The 14,680-nt window shown below is 28.5% G+C and overlaps 1 protein-coding gene across 1 annotated transcript in view; it reads left to right on the top strand.

Annotated features, from left to right (window-relative positions):
* The window catches only part of LOC135923237 (E3 ubiquitin-protein ligase RNF170-like), a 30,046-nt gene extending 21,927 nt beyond the window's left edge, over nt 1–8,119 (top strand). Inside the window, exons 6-7 of the mRNA XM_065457882.1 lie at nt 5,482–5,778; nt 7,485–8,119. Coding sequence (XP_065313954.1) covers nt 5,482–5,778; nt 7,485–7,706 — 519 coding nt within the window. The 3' untranslated portion in view covers nt 7,707–8,119. The remainder of the gene's footprint in view (nt 1–5,481; nt 5,779–7,484) is intronic.
* Nucleotides 8,120–14,680: the final 6,561 nt, after the last annotated feature.

Genomic DNA, 14,680 nt, shown 5'->3' with positions numbered 1-14,680 from the left:
ATTATTATTATATGCTTTCATAGGATGGATAGTGGCTTCATTATTATTCCAGTGGAATCCTTGAGCAGCGTCTTGGATTGTTGCATAATTTTCAGAGAAATCATAAATTCATTGTTGTAAAAAATGTTTAAGTTTTGAAATATATGATTGATTGGTAGCAATGATAGGAATAAAAAAATAAAATAAGCTGATAAAATCGTTAATTTCAAATAATAACGATAGTAGATCCACAACAATGAAAGGATATATCTACAAATTATAGCCTTAGAAATTTCTATTAATAAGCCCAAAATTATAATAGTTTGAATATAAATTTTACAATATAGCGTCAATAAAATAATATCTGTATGGGCTGTGTGCTTACATATCGCCCCAGGACATAGTGTTGTTAAACGGCTAAGCCTAGTCGACTTAGCTACGACTCGAGCCTAGTTTCTAGTCGATAAAACGACTTTGACTCGAGTCAACTAAATGAGCCGCATTGGTCGGCTCACTTAGTCGGCTCGTGTATTCGACTCGTTGGGTCTGCTCAATTTTTTTGTTTTTTTATAAAATCTGGTATATTGCTAAATTTTGGGAAAATGATTAATGTGAACAAAATTATAATAAGAATATGTTGTTTATGGGTTAAAATAAGTATTGCTAACATGTTTAAATAAAATTTTAGTGAAAATGTACCACAGATAAGTGACAATTGTCATAATCGTTGTTTTTAAAGTTTTTCGAATTTTTTTGACGTAAATGGGCTAAAATAAGCATTGCTAACATGTTTTAATAAAATTTTAGTGAAAATGTACCATAGATAAGTGACAATTGTCATAATCGTTGTTTTTAAAGTTTTTCGAATTAATATGACGTAAATGGGCTAAAATAAGCATTGCTAACATGTTTAAGTAAAATTTTAGTGAAGATGTACCATAGATAAGTGACAATTGTCATAATCGTTGTTTTTAAAGTTTTTCGAATTTTTATGACGTAATTGGGCTAAAATAAGCATTGCTAACATGTTTAAATAAAATTTTAGTGAAGATGTACCATAGATAAGTGACAATTGTCATAATCGTTGTTTTTAAAGTTTTTCGAATTTTTTTGACGTAAATGGGCTAAAATAAGCATTGCTAACATGTTTAAATAAAATTTTAGTGAAGATGTACCATAGATAAGTGTTGTCATAATCGTTGTTTTTAAAGTTTTTCGAATTAATATGACGTAAATGGGCTAAAATAAGCATTGCTAACATGTTTAAATAAAATTTTATTGAAGATGTACTAAGAAAACCATAATATTTTTTTTAATTTTATCTAACGTTCTATAAATTTTATCTATATATAGAATGGCCATTCCAATTGTAGGGACTTTTCTGTACATATTTTGCATGTAATTTTATAAAATGGATATAAAAATATTTCGAGATGCTTCAAAAATTCACAATCATCAATAGTTAAATTAAAATTTTCTTCTCCAAAAATTTTCTTCCTCAAATCCTTGATAGCCTGGATGTGCTATATAAAATAAAATATTATCGAACATTAAATATTATTATAATACTTTATTAATACTAGATAACATTATGAATTTGCTATTCCATCTAGTTACCACATCCATTGGAATTCGTGTATACCACTAATTTTTATAAATTCTTGCATCCATTTCGGACTTTTATGTAATTTTTTTACAAATTTTTCTACCATACCTAGCTCTTTCCAAAAGAAATCTATCCCTTCCTTCACAATAATGTTTATAACATGCGCAAGGCATCTATGACTATTAATGCCCTTTTTATATTTTGATTGAAAATTATTATTTATTAAATCTAGGGCGACTATTATATTGGAGCCATTGTCATGTGTGATGGCTAAAAAAAATTTTTCTATTTTAAAGTTTTCAATTGATTCTATAATTACCTCACAAATATCTTCACCTTTGTGAGGGTAGGGAAACTCTAGAATATCTAGCAAAAAATTTTTCAATACCCAGAATTCATATGATATCGAATTTTGTATCCATATATATCTGTTGTTAGAGAAACTAAGCCCTTGACATTTTTTTAAGATTTTTGTTATGCCATCTTTGGCGCTTAAGAATATATTCGATTCGCAGTTTGTCGACAAACTAGCTTTATATTTCTGTTAGCGTATTTGAACATATCTTTAAAAGTTTCACTCTCCAAAATATTAAAGTATAAATTATTCCTTATGAGGCATCTCAAGACTAATTTATTCATATATAGATTTTCGGTATCAGATAATTTCTGGCTCCGAACAATGAATCAGGGACATCAATGCATTTGATGGACAATTCTCCCGGATGTATAGATATATGCCTTCGTAAATTTGCTAAAAATATTTGTATAAGTACTTGAAGATAAATATAAAATTTGAATGGGGAGTAAAACATATTGAAAGTTTCTAAATATTAAAGATAAAGATGGTAGAAAACCCTATTCTGATTTAATGAGGCATTAGATATTATTAGACATGTGCCCCGCCGTTATTTTATATAGACTCATACTGAGTTATTTAGTGGTAGTTCAATGTTGGAAATGCATAGGGAAGATTCGATGAACATTTCTGATAATTTTAATAATAAGAATTATTTCTTCCATACTCCAAAAAAAAAGACATAGGAAATGTTCTTTATGCCAAAAAATGTATCGTGTTAGTACGGCGACAAGTATATTTTTTTAAAAATAATCATTCATAATTTTTACCTATATTTTATATTATATTAATTCAATAAAAGTACCAAATTAAAATCTGAGTTGTTAAACCCTATTTTTAAAAGTAGCGCGCGATCGCTACCCATCAAAAAAATGTAGGGCTGCTATTAGCTACTATTTTTTAAAAATAGCTGTTGCTACTTTTTAGGTTACTTTTTATAAAAAAAAATTTAGAAATAAATTTGCTTTATTTTTTGCTTATAATGTAAATGCATAATATATAATACATAAAAATGGCATTTTCACTTATATTGGTATCCTTTATTTCAAAGTAGTTTTTATGGTTCTAACTAGGGCATCTTTGTCTGCATCTATCGTGCTACTACCCATCACTACCAAAAAGATAGCCCTCTACTTAGCGACTCTGATTAAAATAAATAATTTTAATTTAAATGGTTTCTCCACATCATCTAAACCTTCATTAGATGAATCTACTGCTAATATAATATCTAGACCTGTTCGCCGATGTCTCAATCGACGGCGGAGGTATTTTATAATTATTTCATTGCCACCCTACTAAATTGTCGGCGGTGATGGCACGATATTTATTTAAATTTTAATGAATTATAATTTATTTGGGCGCTCTTTTCTAACACATTGTTAATAAAGTTTAATTCATTTTTTAAATTATTTCCTGTCTCACTCCAATATTCATTTATGTATTTTCTAATCTGACGAGGAATCAATTATCTTAGATATCTTAGACAATTTATTTTTTAATAATCATTTTAATTTTAATACTTTAGAAAATCAGTTATTCCTTTATTCTTTATAGAATCAAATGGGATTAAATCTAAGCTGCACATCAAAACATTCATTAGATATCATATTTATTTTTTACATTAAATAGAAATTTAAAAAACATAAATAATTAGAGCTGGAATGAAATCGGCGGCTGTTCCTGCATAAATAAAATTCACGGCGGGGCACAGGTCTAATAATATCTAATGCCTCATTAAATTAGAATAGGTTTTTCTACCATCTTTATCTTTAATATTTCGAAACTTTCAATATGTTTTACTCCCTATTCAAATTTTATATTTATCTTCAAGTACTTATACAAATATTTTTAGCAAATTTACGAAGGCATATGTCTATACATCCGGGAGCATTGTCCATCAAATGTATTGATGTCTTCATTGTTCGGAGCCAGAAATTATCTGATACCGAAAATCTATATATGAATAAATTAGTCTTGAGATGCCTCATAAGGAATAATTTATACTTTAATATTTTGGAGAGTGAAACTTTTAAAGATATGTTCAAATACGCTAACAGAAATATAAAGCTAGTTTGTCGACAAACTGCGAATCGAATATATTCTTAAGCGCCAAAGATGGCATAATAAAAATCTTAAAAAAATGTCAAGGGCTTAGTTTCTCTAACAACAGATATATATGGACACAAAATTCGATATCATATTGTGCAATAACCGTGCATTTTATTGATGATTCTGGGTATTGAAAAATTTTTTGCTAAATATTTTAGAGTTTCCTTACCCTCACAAAGGTGAAGATATTTATGAACTAATTATATCATCAATTAAAAATTTTAAAATAGAAAAAAATTTTTTAGCCATCACCCATGACAATGGCTCTAATATATTAGTCGCCTTAGAATTAATAAATGAAAATTTTCAGTTAAAATATAAAAAAGGTATTAATAATCATAGATACCTTGCGCACATTATAAATATTATAGTAAAGGAAGGGCTAGATTCCTTTTCTAAAGAGCTATTATGGTGGAAAAATTTGTTAAAAAATTACATAAAATCCGAAATACATGCAAGAGTATATAAATATTAGCGGTGCCCGAATTCCAATGGATGTGGTAACAAGATGGAATAGTAATAATGTTACCTAGTATTAATAAAGTATTATAATAATATTTTATTTTATATAACATATCCAGGTTGTCAAGGATTTGGGAAAGAAAATTTTTCTTTAAATATTGATGATTGCGTTTTTAAAGCAACTAGAATTATTTCTATACCCTTTTTATAAAATTACGTGTGAATATGTTCAGAAAAATCCCCTACAATTGGGATGGCAATTCTATATATAGACAAAATTTATAGAACGTTAGATAGGCAGGCTGCCTATCATTAAATTGAGGCTATTAAAATGGACTCGAAGAAGATGCTTGAGAAATGCGCTATTTATATGTCGCATATGACAAAATTTGAAAACTACGTAGGTAGTTTTCTTAATCCAAGGGTCAATAAGATATTTCTGCCTAGTTTTATTAATACAGTGGGATATTATGAAAGGGTGAAAAATTTATTTAGTAGTTATCAATCATCTTCTTCTCAGGAATATGAATTCGAGGATACCGAATCTAATTTGATCTCGGTTAATATATTGTATATGTTGAGAAGGTAAATATAGAAATTAATTCTAATTATTTGTATATAGAGATGCCTATATTGTGTATAAATCCTGCTTTAGAAGAGATTGAGGATTATTTGGCGAATCCAGTGGCAAAGACAACAGCGGATGTTCTAAGCTCACTAAGTGAGCATACTAAGCTAGCCGACTAATGCGGCTCAGTCGGAGTCGTTTTATCTAGTAGAAACTAGGCTCGAGTCGTAGCTAAGTCTACTTGGCTTAGCCATTTAACAACACTACGAGCACCAAATATTAGAATACTCTGGTATGGCCTTAGCCAATAATATGAACTTTATAAATGTTTTATTGAAACTTCATCCATAATACCCTCTACTAAATATTTGCAACATTTTAACACTCATTTTTTACAATAAGATTATGGACTACATCCGTGATTTACCTGTCCTCTTACGTCACGCTATAGGCGAATTCTTTTCGGTATCGGGTTTGGCTTTCGTGTTTCGTGCCCGCATGGTTCTTTGTTTCTTGGGAGCCGCTCTATATCTCCTTTCGCCTTTTGACGCACTGCCCGAGGCTGTTTTCGGAATTTTGGGATTTCTTGATGACGCCGTTGTCTTACTTCTCGTCGCGGTTTATGCTACTGTAGCCTATCGACAAACCCTGACGGCTAGACAAAACTCGCAGGATAATTCAGAATCCCCTACTGAAAATGTTAGTTTTATTTAACTAAAACTAACTTCATAATATACAATAATTTATATTCCTTCCGATTTAATTCATGCCATAAATATCAAATTGTATTTTTAATTTATTAAATTTCTATAGCATTGAATTAACATCAGAATGTTATTCTTTATATGAAATATATTCTTAATATAATATTATTTATTTAAAATTTGAAATATATAATTTAAAATAAAAAATTTTTTTGTTCATACTAATTAATATATTGTTTCTATTAACCCATTTTTGCCCAAGTTATTTTTTAAAATAATTTATCTTGATTATTTAATTTTTAAAATAATATTTCTTGATTATTTAATTATATAAATAAAAAACAGGGACCCGGAGTGAACCGTAACGAACCGTTAAACCATTATAAGCCGTTATAAATATCTGAACCGTAACCGAACCGATATAATTATTTTTTGAAGGAGTAAAAAGAACCTTTATAAAAAACGGTCAAACCGGTTCAGTTTTTATATTTTAAAAATGAAAATAATTTGAATATCCAGAATTTTATAAACTTGCTCTTATAGTACTGGCGGTTCCCGCAACACAAATTTCTGTAGAAAGGGCTATTTAGGGGCTAAAATTTGTGTTGTCTTCACAACGAACAAAATGGAATCCATTTATATTAGAAAATATATTACTTACTTATACGTTCAAATAATATATTTAAAAATGAGTTATTTTGAATCTTATATAATTTTTTATATATAATTCATAGATGCTTATAATAAAAATAAATTATAAGATGGTGTTGCTTCAATAAAAAAAAAATTTCTAGCCGTAATGAACCTTTATAAACCTTTATAATTAGCTGAACCGAACCGAACCTTTATAAATTTCTTCTTAAGAACCGTAACCAAAACGTAACCACTATAATTTTTTACATCATGAACCGTAACCAAACTGAACCGTTACAAATAACGGTTTGGATCCCTGATAAAAAAGGGAATCTATTTTTTTTATAATTTTTTCATTCTCTATAATTGTTTCCTTATCGGAACCCTAGAACTTAAACATCTTACAAAGGTTAAATAAAAATTCCTATTTAAACATAAAATGTAATATTTTTAACTATTAATGTCTAATATATGATATATTTTAAAACAAGTTTTCTGGAGATTCACACCCACTTTTTGTATACCCTAAAATTAGTCATCACCTTTCTCGTTTTATAATTTTACCTGAGTTTCATTTCATATTCTTGTAGATTCGAAATCGTCAATACAAAAATCGCTAAAATTGAATATTTTTTATTTGTTCTCAATAATTTTTAAAATAATATTGTTAAATGTTATGGAATTTATATTTCAATTTACTTAAAAATATATATAGCTTAAAAATAGAGGATATTTCATAACGAATATTTAAAAATCTCCCCCATATTTAGCGAGTTCTTATAAAGTATTATGTTTTATTTTATAATGAATATAAAATAAAGTATTGTCAATAAGAAAAATATTATATTCTAATTAAAATTATTATATCGAAGACAGCCCTGGATGCGTTCCATTCTGATTGAGTGTCTTCAGGGCTAATCCTTTCCCGATATAGCGTCTTTAAGAATAAAAGATAGGGTGGACGTTTGGTTTTCTCTGCTTGGAATATGTTGATATCGATTTAACAAATTCACATACTATATAAAATTTAAATATAACTTCGTTAAAATAAAATACAAACACGTTCAGAATTTTGACCAAGACAGTCTCTCGCTCATCAATAATTTCCATGGCGGTGATAACTTGGATCGACTTAACCCTGACCCTTTCAATAGGTATCTGTTTGAATCGTCCGCTGAGCCGAGTGGATCGGATGAAAATGGAAACGATCTCCTAAGATGGTTTTGGGGTCACGTGGGCAGTCATATAGCCAGCGCTAACGATCGATACGGATACGATGATACTACCTAAATTTGTTGTGATTTGAATTTGAGCTATGGTGAAGGGAACCGAAAGATTCTCAACATTCATTCTTAATATTTTTCCCCAAAGCTGTGAAAAATTATGTATTAATTTGTGACGCTACATAATAAAAAAATATTTATATTCGTTTACATTCATAATTTCCTTTCGAACACAATTGGAAATTATAATAATTTTAATTTATGAGTTTTATTTAGAATTATATGCTTACAAAAAAGATTAGGTTTTTTTAAAATTAAAATGATCGATTAAATTTCAAAATACGCACAAATATAATATTCAAAAATATTGTTGATTATTTTTATACATTCAAATTTAAAATAATGCAAAACAATATTTAGTTTGATTTTCAATCAAATTATGATATCAGAAATATTTCTCATCGTCATCATCCTTTCTTTTTCATAAAATTAGCATATTTTTAAAAGAATCCATTCCAATATCGAAGGTCCACTATATTTGAACATTAAATTTGAAAAATTATTTACTCTTAAACTCTTTCTTCTATCTGCCACGATCAAAATAATAAAATGAAAGTCCTTTTAACACTTGGCAGTGGGATAAAATATCAACACGGTTAAGGAATTTTTCATTAGAACTTTTTATTTGCTTTTCGTCAAATCGCGCATTTAATTTCTCTTGATTATTTTTGAATATATCGGAAAGAATTTCTAAAGTAATTTTATTAAAATTTATTAGTCATTTTACCCTTTCTAAGCTATCTATTAGACGGGACTGCATTATGCTTTCTAAAGAAATTATAAGAAGTTGATCTATTTATTCCTACTAGTTTTGGATTATTTATAATGGTATATATTTCAATAAAAATAAAAATTTTGAATCAAGCGACATCTGTACATTTTTTTATTAATACAGCGACATGAGAGGAGGGGGGGAATAGGAACGATTCGCCTCCAATTTTTTTGAGGGATTTAGGGAAAAGTAAATGTAGCACTATTTGTAGATTAATGATAAAAATAAATGATAAATTTTTTATTTATTAACAAATATTTATTTCTCATTCATTCACATATAATATTTTAGTTTAGTTTGAAATGGCTAATATTTAGAATACAGTTAGTAATAACCAGGGATAACCAAACCGTTAAACCGCTAAAAACCGGTATTTTTTAACGAACCGAACCTAAACCGCTAAAAAAATCCCAGCCGACCTGTACCGAACCGCTAAAACGCCTCTGAACCTGTTCGAGTCTCATGATTTAATGCTTATAAAATAATATGTAAGTTATTATTAGATCTCAATTATATTCGAATAATTTTAAAGATTATCATCAATCACATTTGATTGATAAGTGTCGGTCATAATTTTTATAAACTTTAGTATATTGTCATTTTACAACATTTTTAAAATATTTTAAGCTTATAAATTATAATGCTTAAAGAAAAATTAAATCCAAAATATTATTATAAATGACACATCAAATCTGATATCATATTGGCAGTGCCGGCTACCCAAGAAAGTTGTTTCAACAATTGAATTTATACTATAGATGTAATTTGAGTTAGACGAATTTTGAAAATATATTAATTGTGCGGCTTATTAAAAAAAAATTAAGTAAAAAAAAGTAGAATATTGTTCATATTAAAATTAATCATTGATATATATATTTATAAATTAAATTTTATTTTATAATGTGCAATTAATAAAAATGAAGGTTTTATACATGTGTTTTTTAAATTTATGATAAAATAAAAAAATATTTTCCCTATACATAATTCGATATGTAGGTTTGAATACAAAAGTGTTCAAACCGGTTTTTAGAGGTACGAACCGAACCGATATTTTATTTTTTTACGAACCGAACCTGAACCTTGAACCGTTATTTTTATCCTAACCCGAACCAAACCGATATTCGTTTCGGTTTGGATCCCTGGTAATAACTAGTTGATTATCGCCAACTAATGATTATTTGTTATTCCTAGTTTAAATAATTATGAGGCGGCCTGAAAGGGTTTAATTAGATTGTTGTGAGGTTATAAATGGTGGCTTATAAGATATTTTAAAATTATTATCAGGGGGTTGTTAAAGCATAATAGGTGGGTAAATATCATCGCCTAATAAAAAATTTTTGTGGAATGAATTATGCAGGGTGTTTGCCTCCAATAAATTTTCTGTCATGTAAACGCTAATTATATTATTGTCAACATGTTCTTAATGATATATTTTTTTATATATCGGTTTATAAAAAAATGGTTAATTGGCAAAAGGACACTGAAGAAAATACCAAGGCCTGGCCATATATTTTAATACCAAATATTTAAATCGCCATTATTAGTTATAAAAATTTTAAATAAATATAATATATTTTTAAAAAAATCCTGGCCGGGGCTGGAAATATAAAACTTGGGCTGAGCCGAAAATTTTTTCAAAATAATTTAAAATGCACATTAAAAATTATTTTAAAAAAAAGGAAATTAAAAAGAGTTACCCTGATCTGGTGACCGCCAGGATTCTTTAAAATTACAAGGTAACATTTCAAAGCTGTTCTTTTGTTTGATCAAAATGGCTCTTGAAATAGTTGTTTATTTGATAAGAAATTTAGCCTGTTTTCCGAAGGAACAATTTGTTGATACCATGATTATTGGTATGAATACTTTGATTTTTGGATAGATGTGAATATTAATTTTCTTTTCTCGTCAATGGAGCTTAATTATTATTGGGGACAAAAATATCAATACACATAAAATTCCAATATCACAGGGAATTAAAGTATGCCATCAGGTATTAAATTATTAATATATAAGGTATCTCGCGGTTCTAGATATGAAGGAACATAGGCTATGAATATGGAATTTTGGATTATTTTGTTAATTTTTTTATGCCTTATGTAAATGTATTTATTAAATTTTTTGAATATATAAAAATTTTAATTTATAATATACATAATAAGAAGAAGAGGGAATCAAATTTAACACTTTTGTAAAAATATGGGAATTTTTTGACGGGGGAGGGGGATGGCTCAGCCCCTCCTCAAAATTTGGAAATAGGACTAAAAAAATTAAAAATATCCCGGGGGGTTAGCCCCCCCCATCCCTGATTACGATTAATGGCCAATACACAAGCTACGAATTTATAAAAAAAGAATATAAAATTTTTAAAATCGATAAATCAGAAAGAAAGAAGGCCATCTTAAATATTTCTTTTTTATTTCATAAATTAATTATAAATATCATAAGGATAAATTATAATATATAATGAAATAAATATTGACTTTTTTAATAAATATATTAATATTATTTTTGGCATCGGTAGAACCAGTATCGTCTAAAAAGTTGGTATCATTGCATCACTGATTCTAAGTTTGACCAATGGGTTTTTCAACCTATCTATATTATAATTTTCCGATGTCCTCACTACGTCATCGTGACGTCATGTCATCGGTACGTATTTATTTATTTTATACAAACATATGAATGGAATTTCGAGAATTGATGGTGTACACATACCTAACATGGATTGAGAGATTTGAAAAATCGTCTTTAAATTGATAAAAACAATATTCCATCAACTTTGTAAATATGAATAAAACTTTTTATTTCACTTAATCCTTTCTTTACTTTTTAGATTACCTTATCAATTTCCATCTCATATTATCAATTACACATTAATGAAATCTCTACAAGATACTCAGCTTGTATATTTATTTTGAACATACTCACAATATTTGTCAGTACTTGCATTACAATTTTTTATACTCATATTTTTCTTTCATAACCAATAATTAAGAAGATAGCCAAGTATATTTAAATATTCTTATCCTAACCTATTTATAATCTCCAATCCTTATAAATAACTCTTTCTTTATTTTTTCCCTTCCCTTAATGAATTTATTTATCACTAATTTTATTATCTCATTCTTTTCTTTCTATCTCTATTATCTATTAACCATTATTTCTCAAAACCTTATCAATTCCTTTAATTTAATTTTTATTATTTTCATAATATAATAATTTATACCTTCTTTTTTCCCCTCCTTTTTTAATCTTATTTTTTAATTACCTTACAATTAATTAACCATAATCTTAATAACATTACATTCTTCATGTTATTTTTTAACTTTTAGAATATCATAATAGGCTTGATAAGTCCCCCAAAAATTTTTTGATGATAGCTCTCCAACTACTAGAAATATGCATCTAATATTGACCCATCTACCGGTTTTACATTATTTTAATGTTTGTTTAATTTCAACAATGGTTTATTTATATTTTTGCCTGATTTCTTTATTTCTCTAGGCTAACCCTAATCCCTCACATTGCTACAAAACATGATGAATCTATTATTAAAGATAAGCAAAGAAAATAATGACGATTAAACAAACACCTTACCCGTTCTAGAGTTACTGGTAGACAAAATAATAAAGAACTACGCTTGAAATGAACTGATCTGGAGGTTTATTTTGTTTTTTTTATCTTATGTCTTTATCTATGTTTATTTTATTTTCACCCAGTTCTCCAAATTATACTATCACCACTACCACAGTCCTTATGCCTCCGCCTATTTTTTTAACAAATATATACATTTAATTCTGTACTATCATTCACTTTACTAGGAGTTAATATAAATATTACTTTATCCGATTCTCTGAGAAACTTTCATGAATATTTAGAGGAATGTTCAAACTTGAATGTACAGTACGGCCAATTTCATCAACTTTATTAATGGAAAAATATGCAGTAGTTCTGTCGTGGCCTTTAAAACAATACTTACGACCGTTTTATGGATGAGTTAACATTGTTGTTCAAGATTCTATTTTAGAAGGGGATACTAATGCTGACTTTGACAGAAATATCATTTTGCGTTCTTCTTTTACCAGTATCCCAAGGCATAGGCATATTATCTTTATCAGGACGTAATGTGTTTTGTACACTGCTTTGTTAATCCGTCATCACTTTCATCTACAACCCTAAATGATATAAAATTATACATTAATTATTTCCTCTCCAAACGACCGCCCAGATTTATTTTGTCGCTTTTTCCATCAAAAATTAAAATGTCAACAAGGATTTGCTCTTAATTTTATCAAATACATAATAAATAATCCTTATTATTTTTTAAAAAAATTATCCTAAATTTATCAATGACTATGTCATTGAAATTTATATGTCAATAAAAAAAAATATCTTAAAAAATATATAAATAATTTGCATATAAGTTTCATTAGTGTTTAATGACATTTTTGTAATTTAAATAGACAGAATTTTTTTTTTTACTTAACATAAAAAAATATGTATCCCTTATCAAATTCTTTGACAAATAATTTCAGAAATGCATGACATACATTAAATTTATCTGAAAAACAACAATAACCCTATATAATAAACAACATATTTTTTAGATATTGATCATATTACAAAAAAGTATAAGAGTCGGTTACTTTTATTTTATTTGTCATGATTCTCTAATAAGTGGTTGCCCAGGCCTTCCCAGTTTCCCTTAATACGGAATTTACATATTTTTTTTCCATATTAGACTAATAGGTAAATCATATATTTCCCGTTCATGTGATGATATTAAAAATTTAACTATCTCCGAGGCGGGAAAAAATTTTCAAAATTATAATGGGTAGGACTGGGCTTGGAACCTCAAAATTAATATTAGCTTGCATCTGACTTGGGAATATCTTTTACAAATTATTAAGGGTTGAGCTGGGCTTGATAAACTTTTTTAAAATTATAAGATCTTGGATGCTTCCTAATATTCTGAGCTTGAACCTGGCATGACATCTATCGTAAAAAATGAATAAAAATCTCATTCCCCGTCATTTTTGACGGGCTTTCTACTAGTTTATATAATATTGGACAAGGCTGTTCCTGATCAAATTTTTACCCTACGAACATTGATGGAATAATATTGGGAGATAAGGAAGGAGTTGCATGTGGGTTCATAGACCTAGGAAAGGTATAAGATGTCATACCCAGAAATCTGATATTGGTGGTGCATGTGCAAAAGCGGAGGGCTATGTACAAGGGTTCCGTTTCAAGGGTTAGAAGAATGTGTAGATTCAAGGTCTTTTCGTATAGAAATTGGGCTATATCAAGGCTCAGCGTTAAGCCCCTTTCTCTTCCTCGATACTATAATTGAGAACGTGCAGAAGCAAACACCTTGATCTACGTTGTATGCAGATAACATCGTGATATACGAGAACCGAAATGACAGTACAGCAGGCAAGTACTTGTGCAGTTAGGTTGGAGAAATATGGCCTCCGCCTCAGCTCTTCTTACACAATATATCTGGCAAAAAAGTTGCAGATCGGTGTCAAGGAACTATGCAAGTTGCTCAATACCCGAAAATTGAAAAGTTTAGCTATCTTGGATTTACAATACATTAAGATGGAGGTTGTCATGACGAGGTCAACTCCAGGAAAAAGGGTTGGATGAAATGGAAAAGCATATCAGGGTTGTTTTTTGACAAGACCATCGTCAGACCGGTCTTGTTAAATGGGTATAAAACATGGGCATTGCAAACAGCCGAGAAGAAAATGCTGTATATAACTGAAATGCGAATGATCCGAAGGAGTTTAGGTTTTATCAAGCTATTGTCGGAATGAGAACAGACGGAGATTATGCTGACAGAATCAATTAATGTGAATCAGCGAGTTTTTGATCTTGAAATTATCGGTTAATGAACTGGAGGCAGGCCGCAACTAACTTGAATTTCTCAAATCCACAAGAACATTTCCAAAGCCGAGCCATATAGAAGGATGAACACATTTTAAAGACCCCAACTAGGTTTGGGATTTAACATGATAAAGAAGAAGAACATTAATTTAATATATTTTTGTCCTATGTCCGATTGCTATGGACTTATTATTATAGAGAACTAAATATTTAAAATACTGTATTTTTATTGTTAGAATTTATAAAAATTATACCGCATGATATATTTTCTAGTACTTATATTTTTTACAAATGGCATGGACCTTAACATTTAATTTCTG

Source organism: Gordionus sp. m RMFG-2023, chromosome 2 (assembly GCF_954871325.1).
Source record: "Gordionus sp. m RMFG-2023 chromosome 2, tfGorSpeb1-WG-v2, whole genome shotgun sequence".
Lineage (NCBI taxonomy): Eukaryota > Metazoa > Nematomorpha > Gordioida > Chordodea > Parachordodidae > Gordionus > Gordionus sp. m RMFG-2023.
Note: the sequence above shows the minus strand (reverse complement) of the source record. Positions and strands in the feature narration are given on the sequence as shown.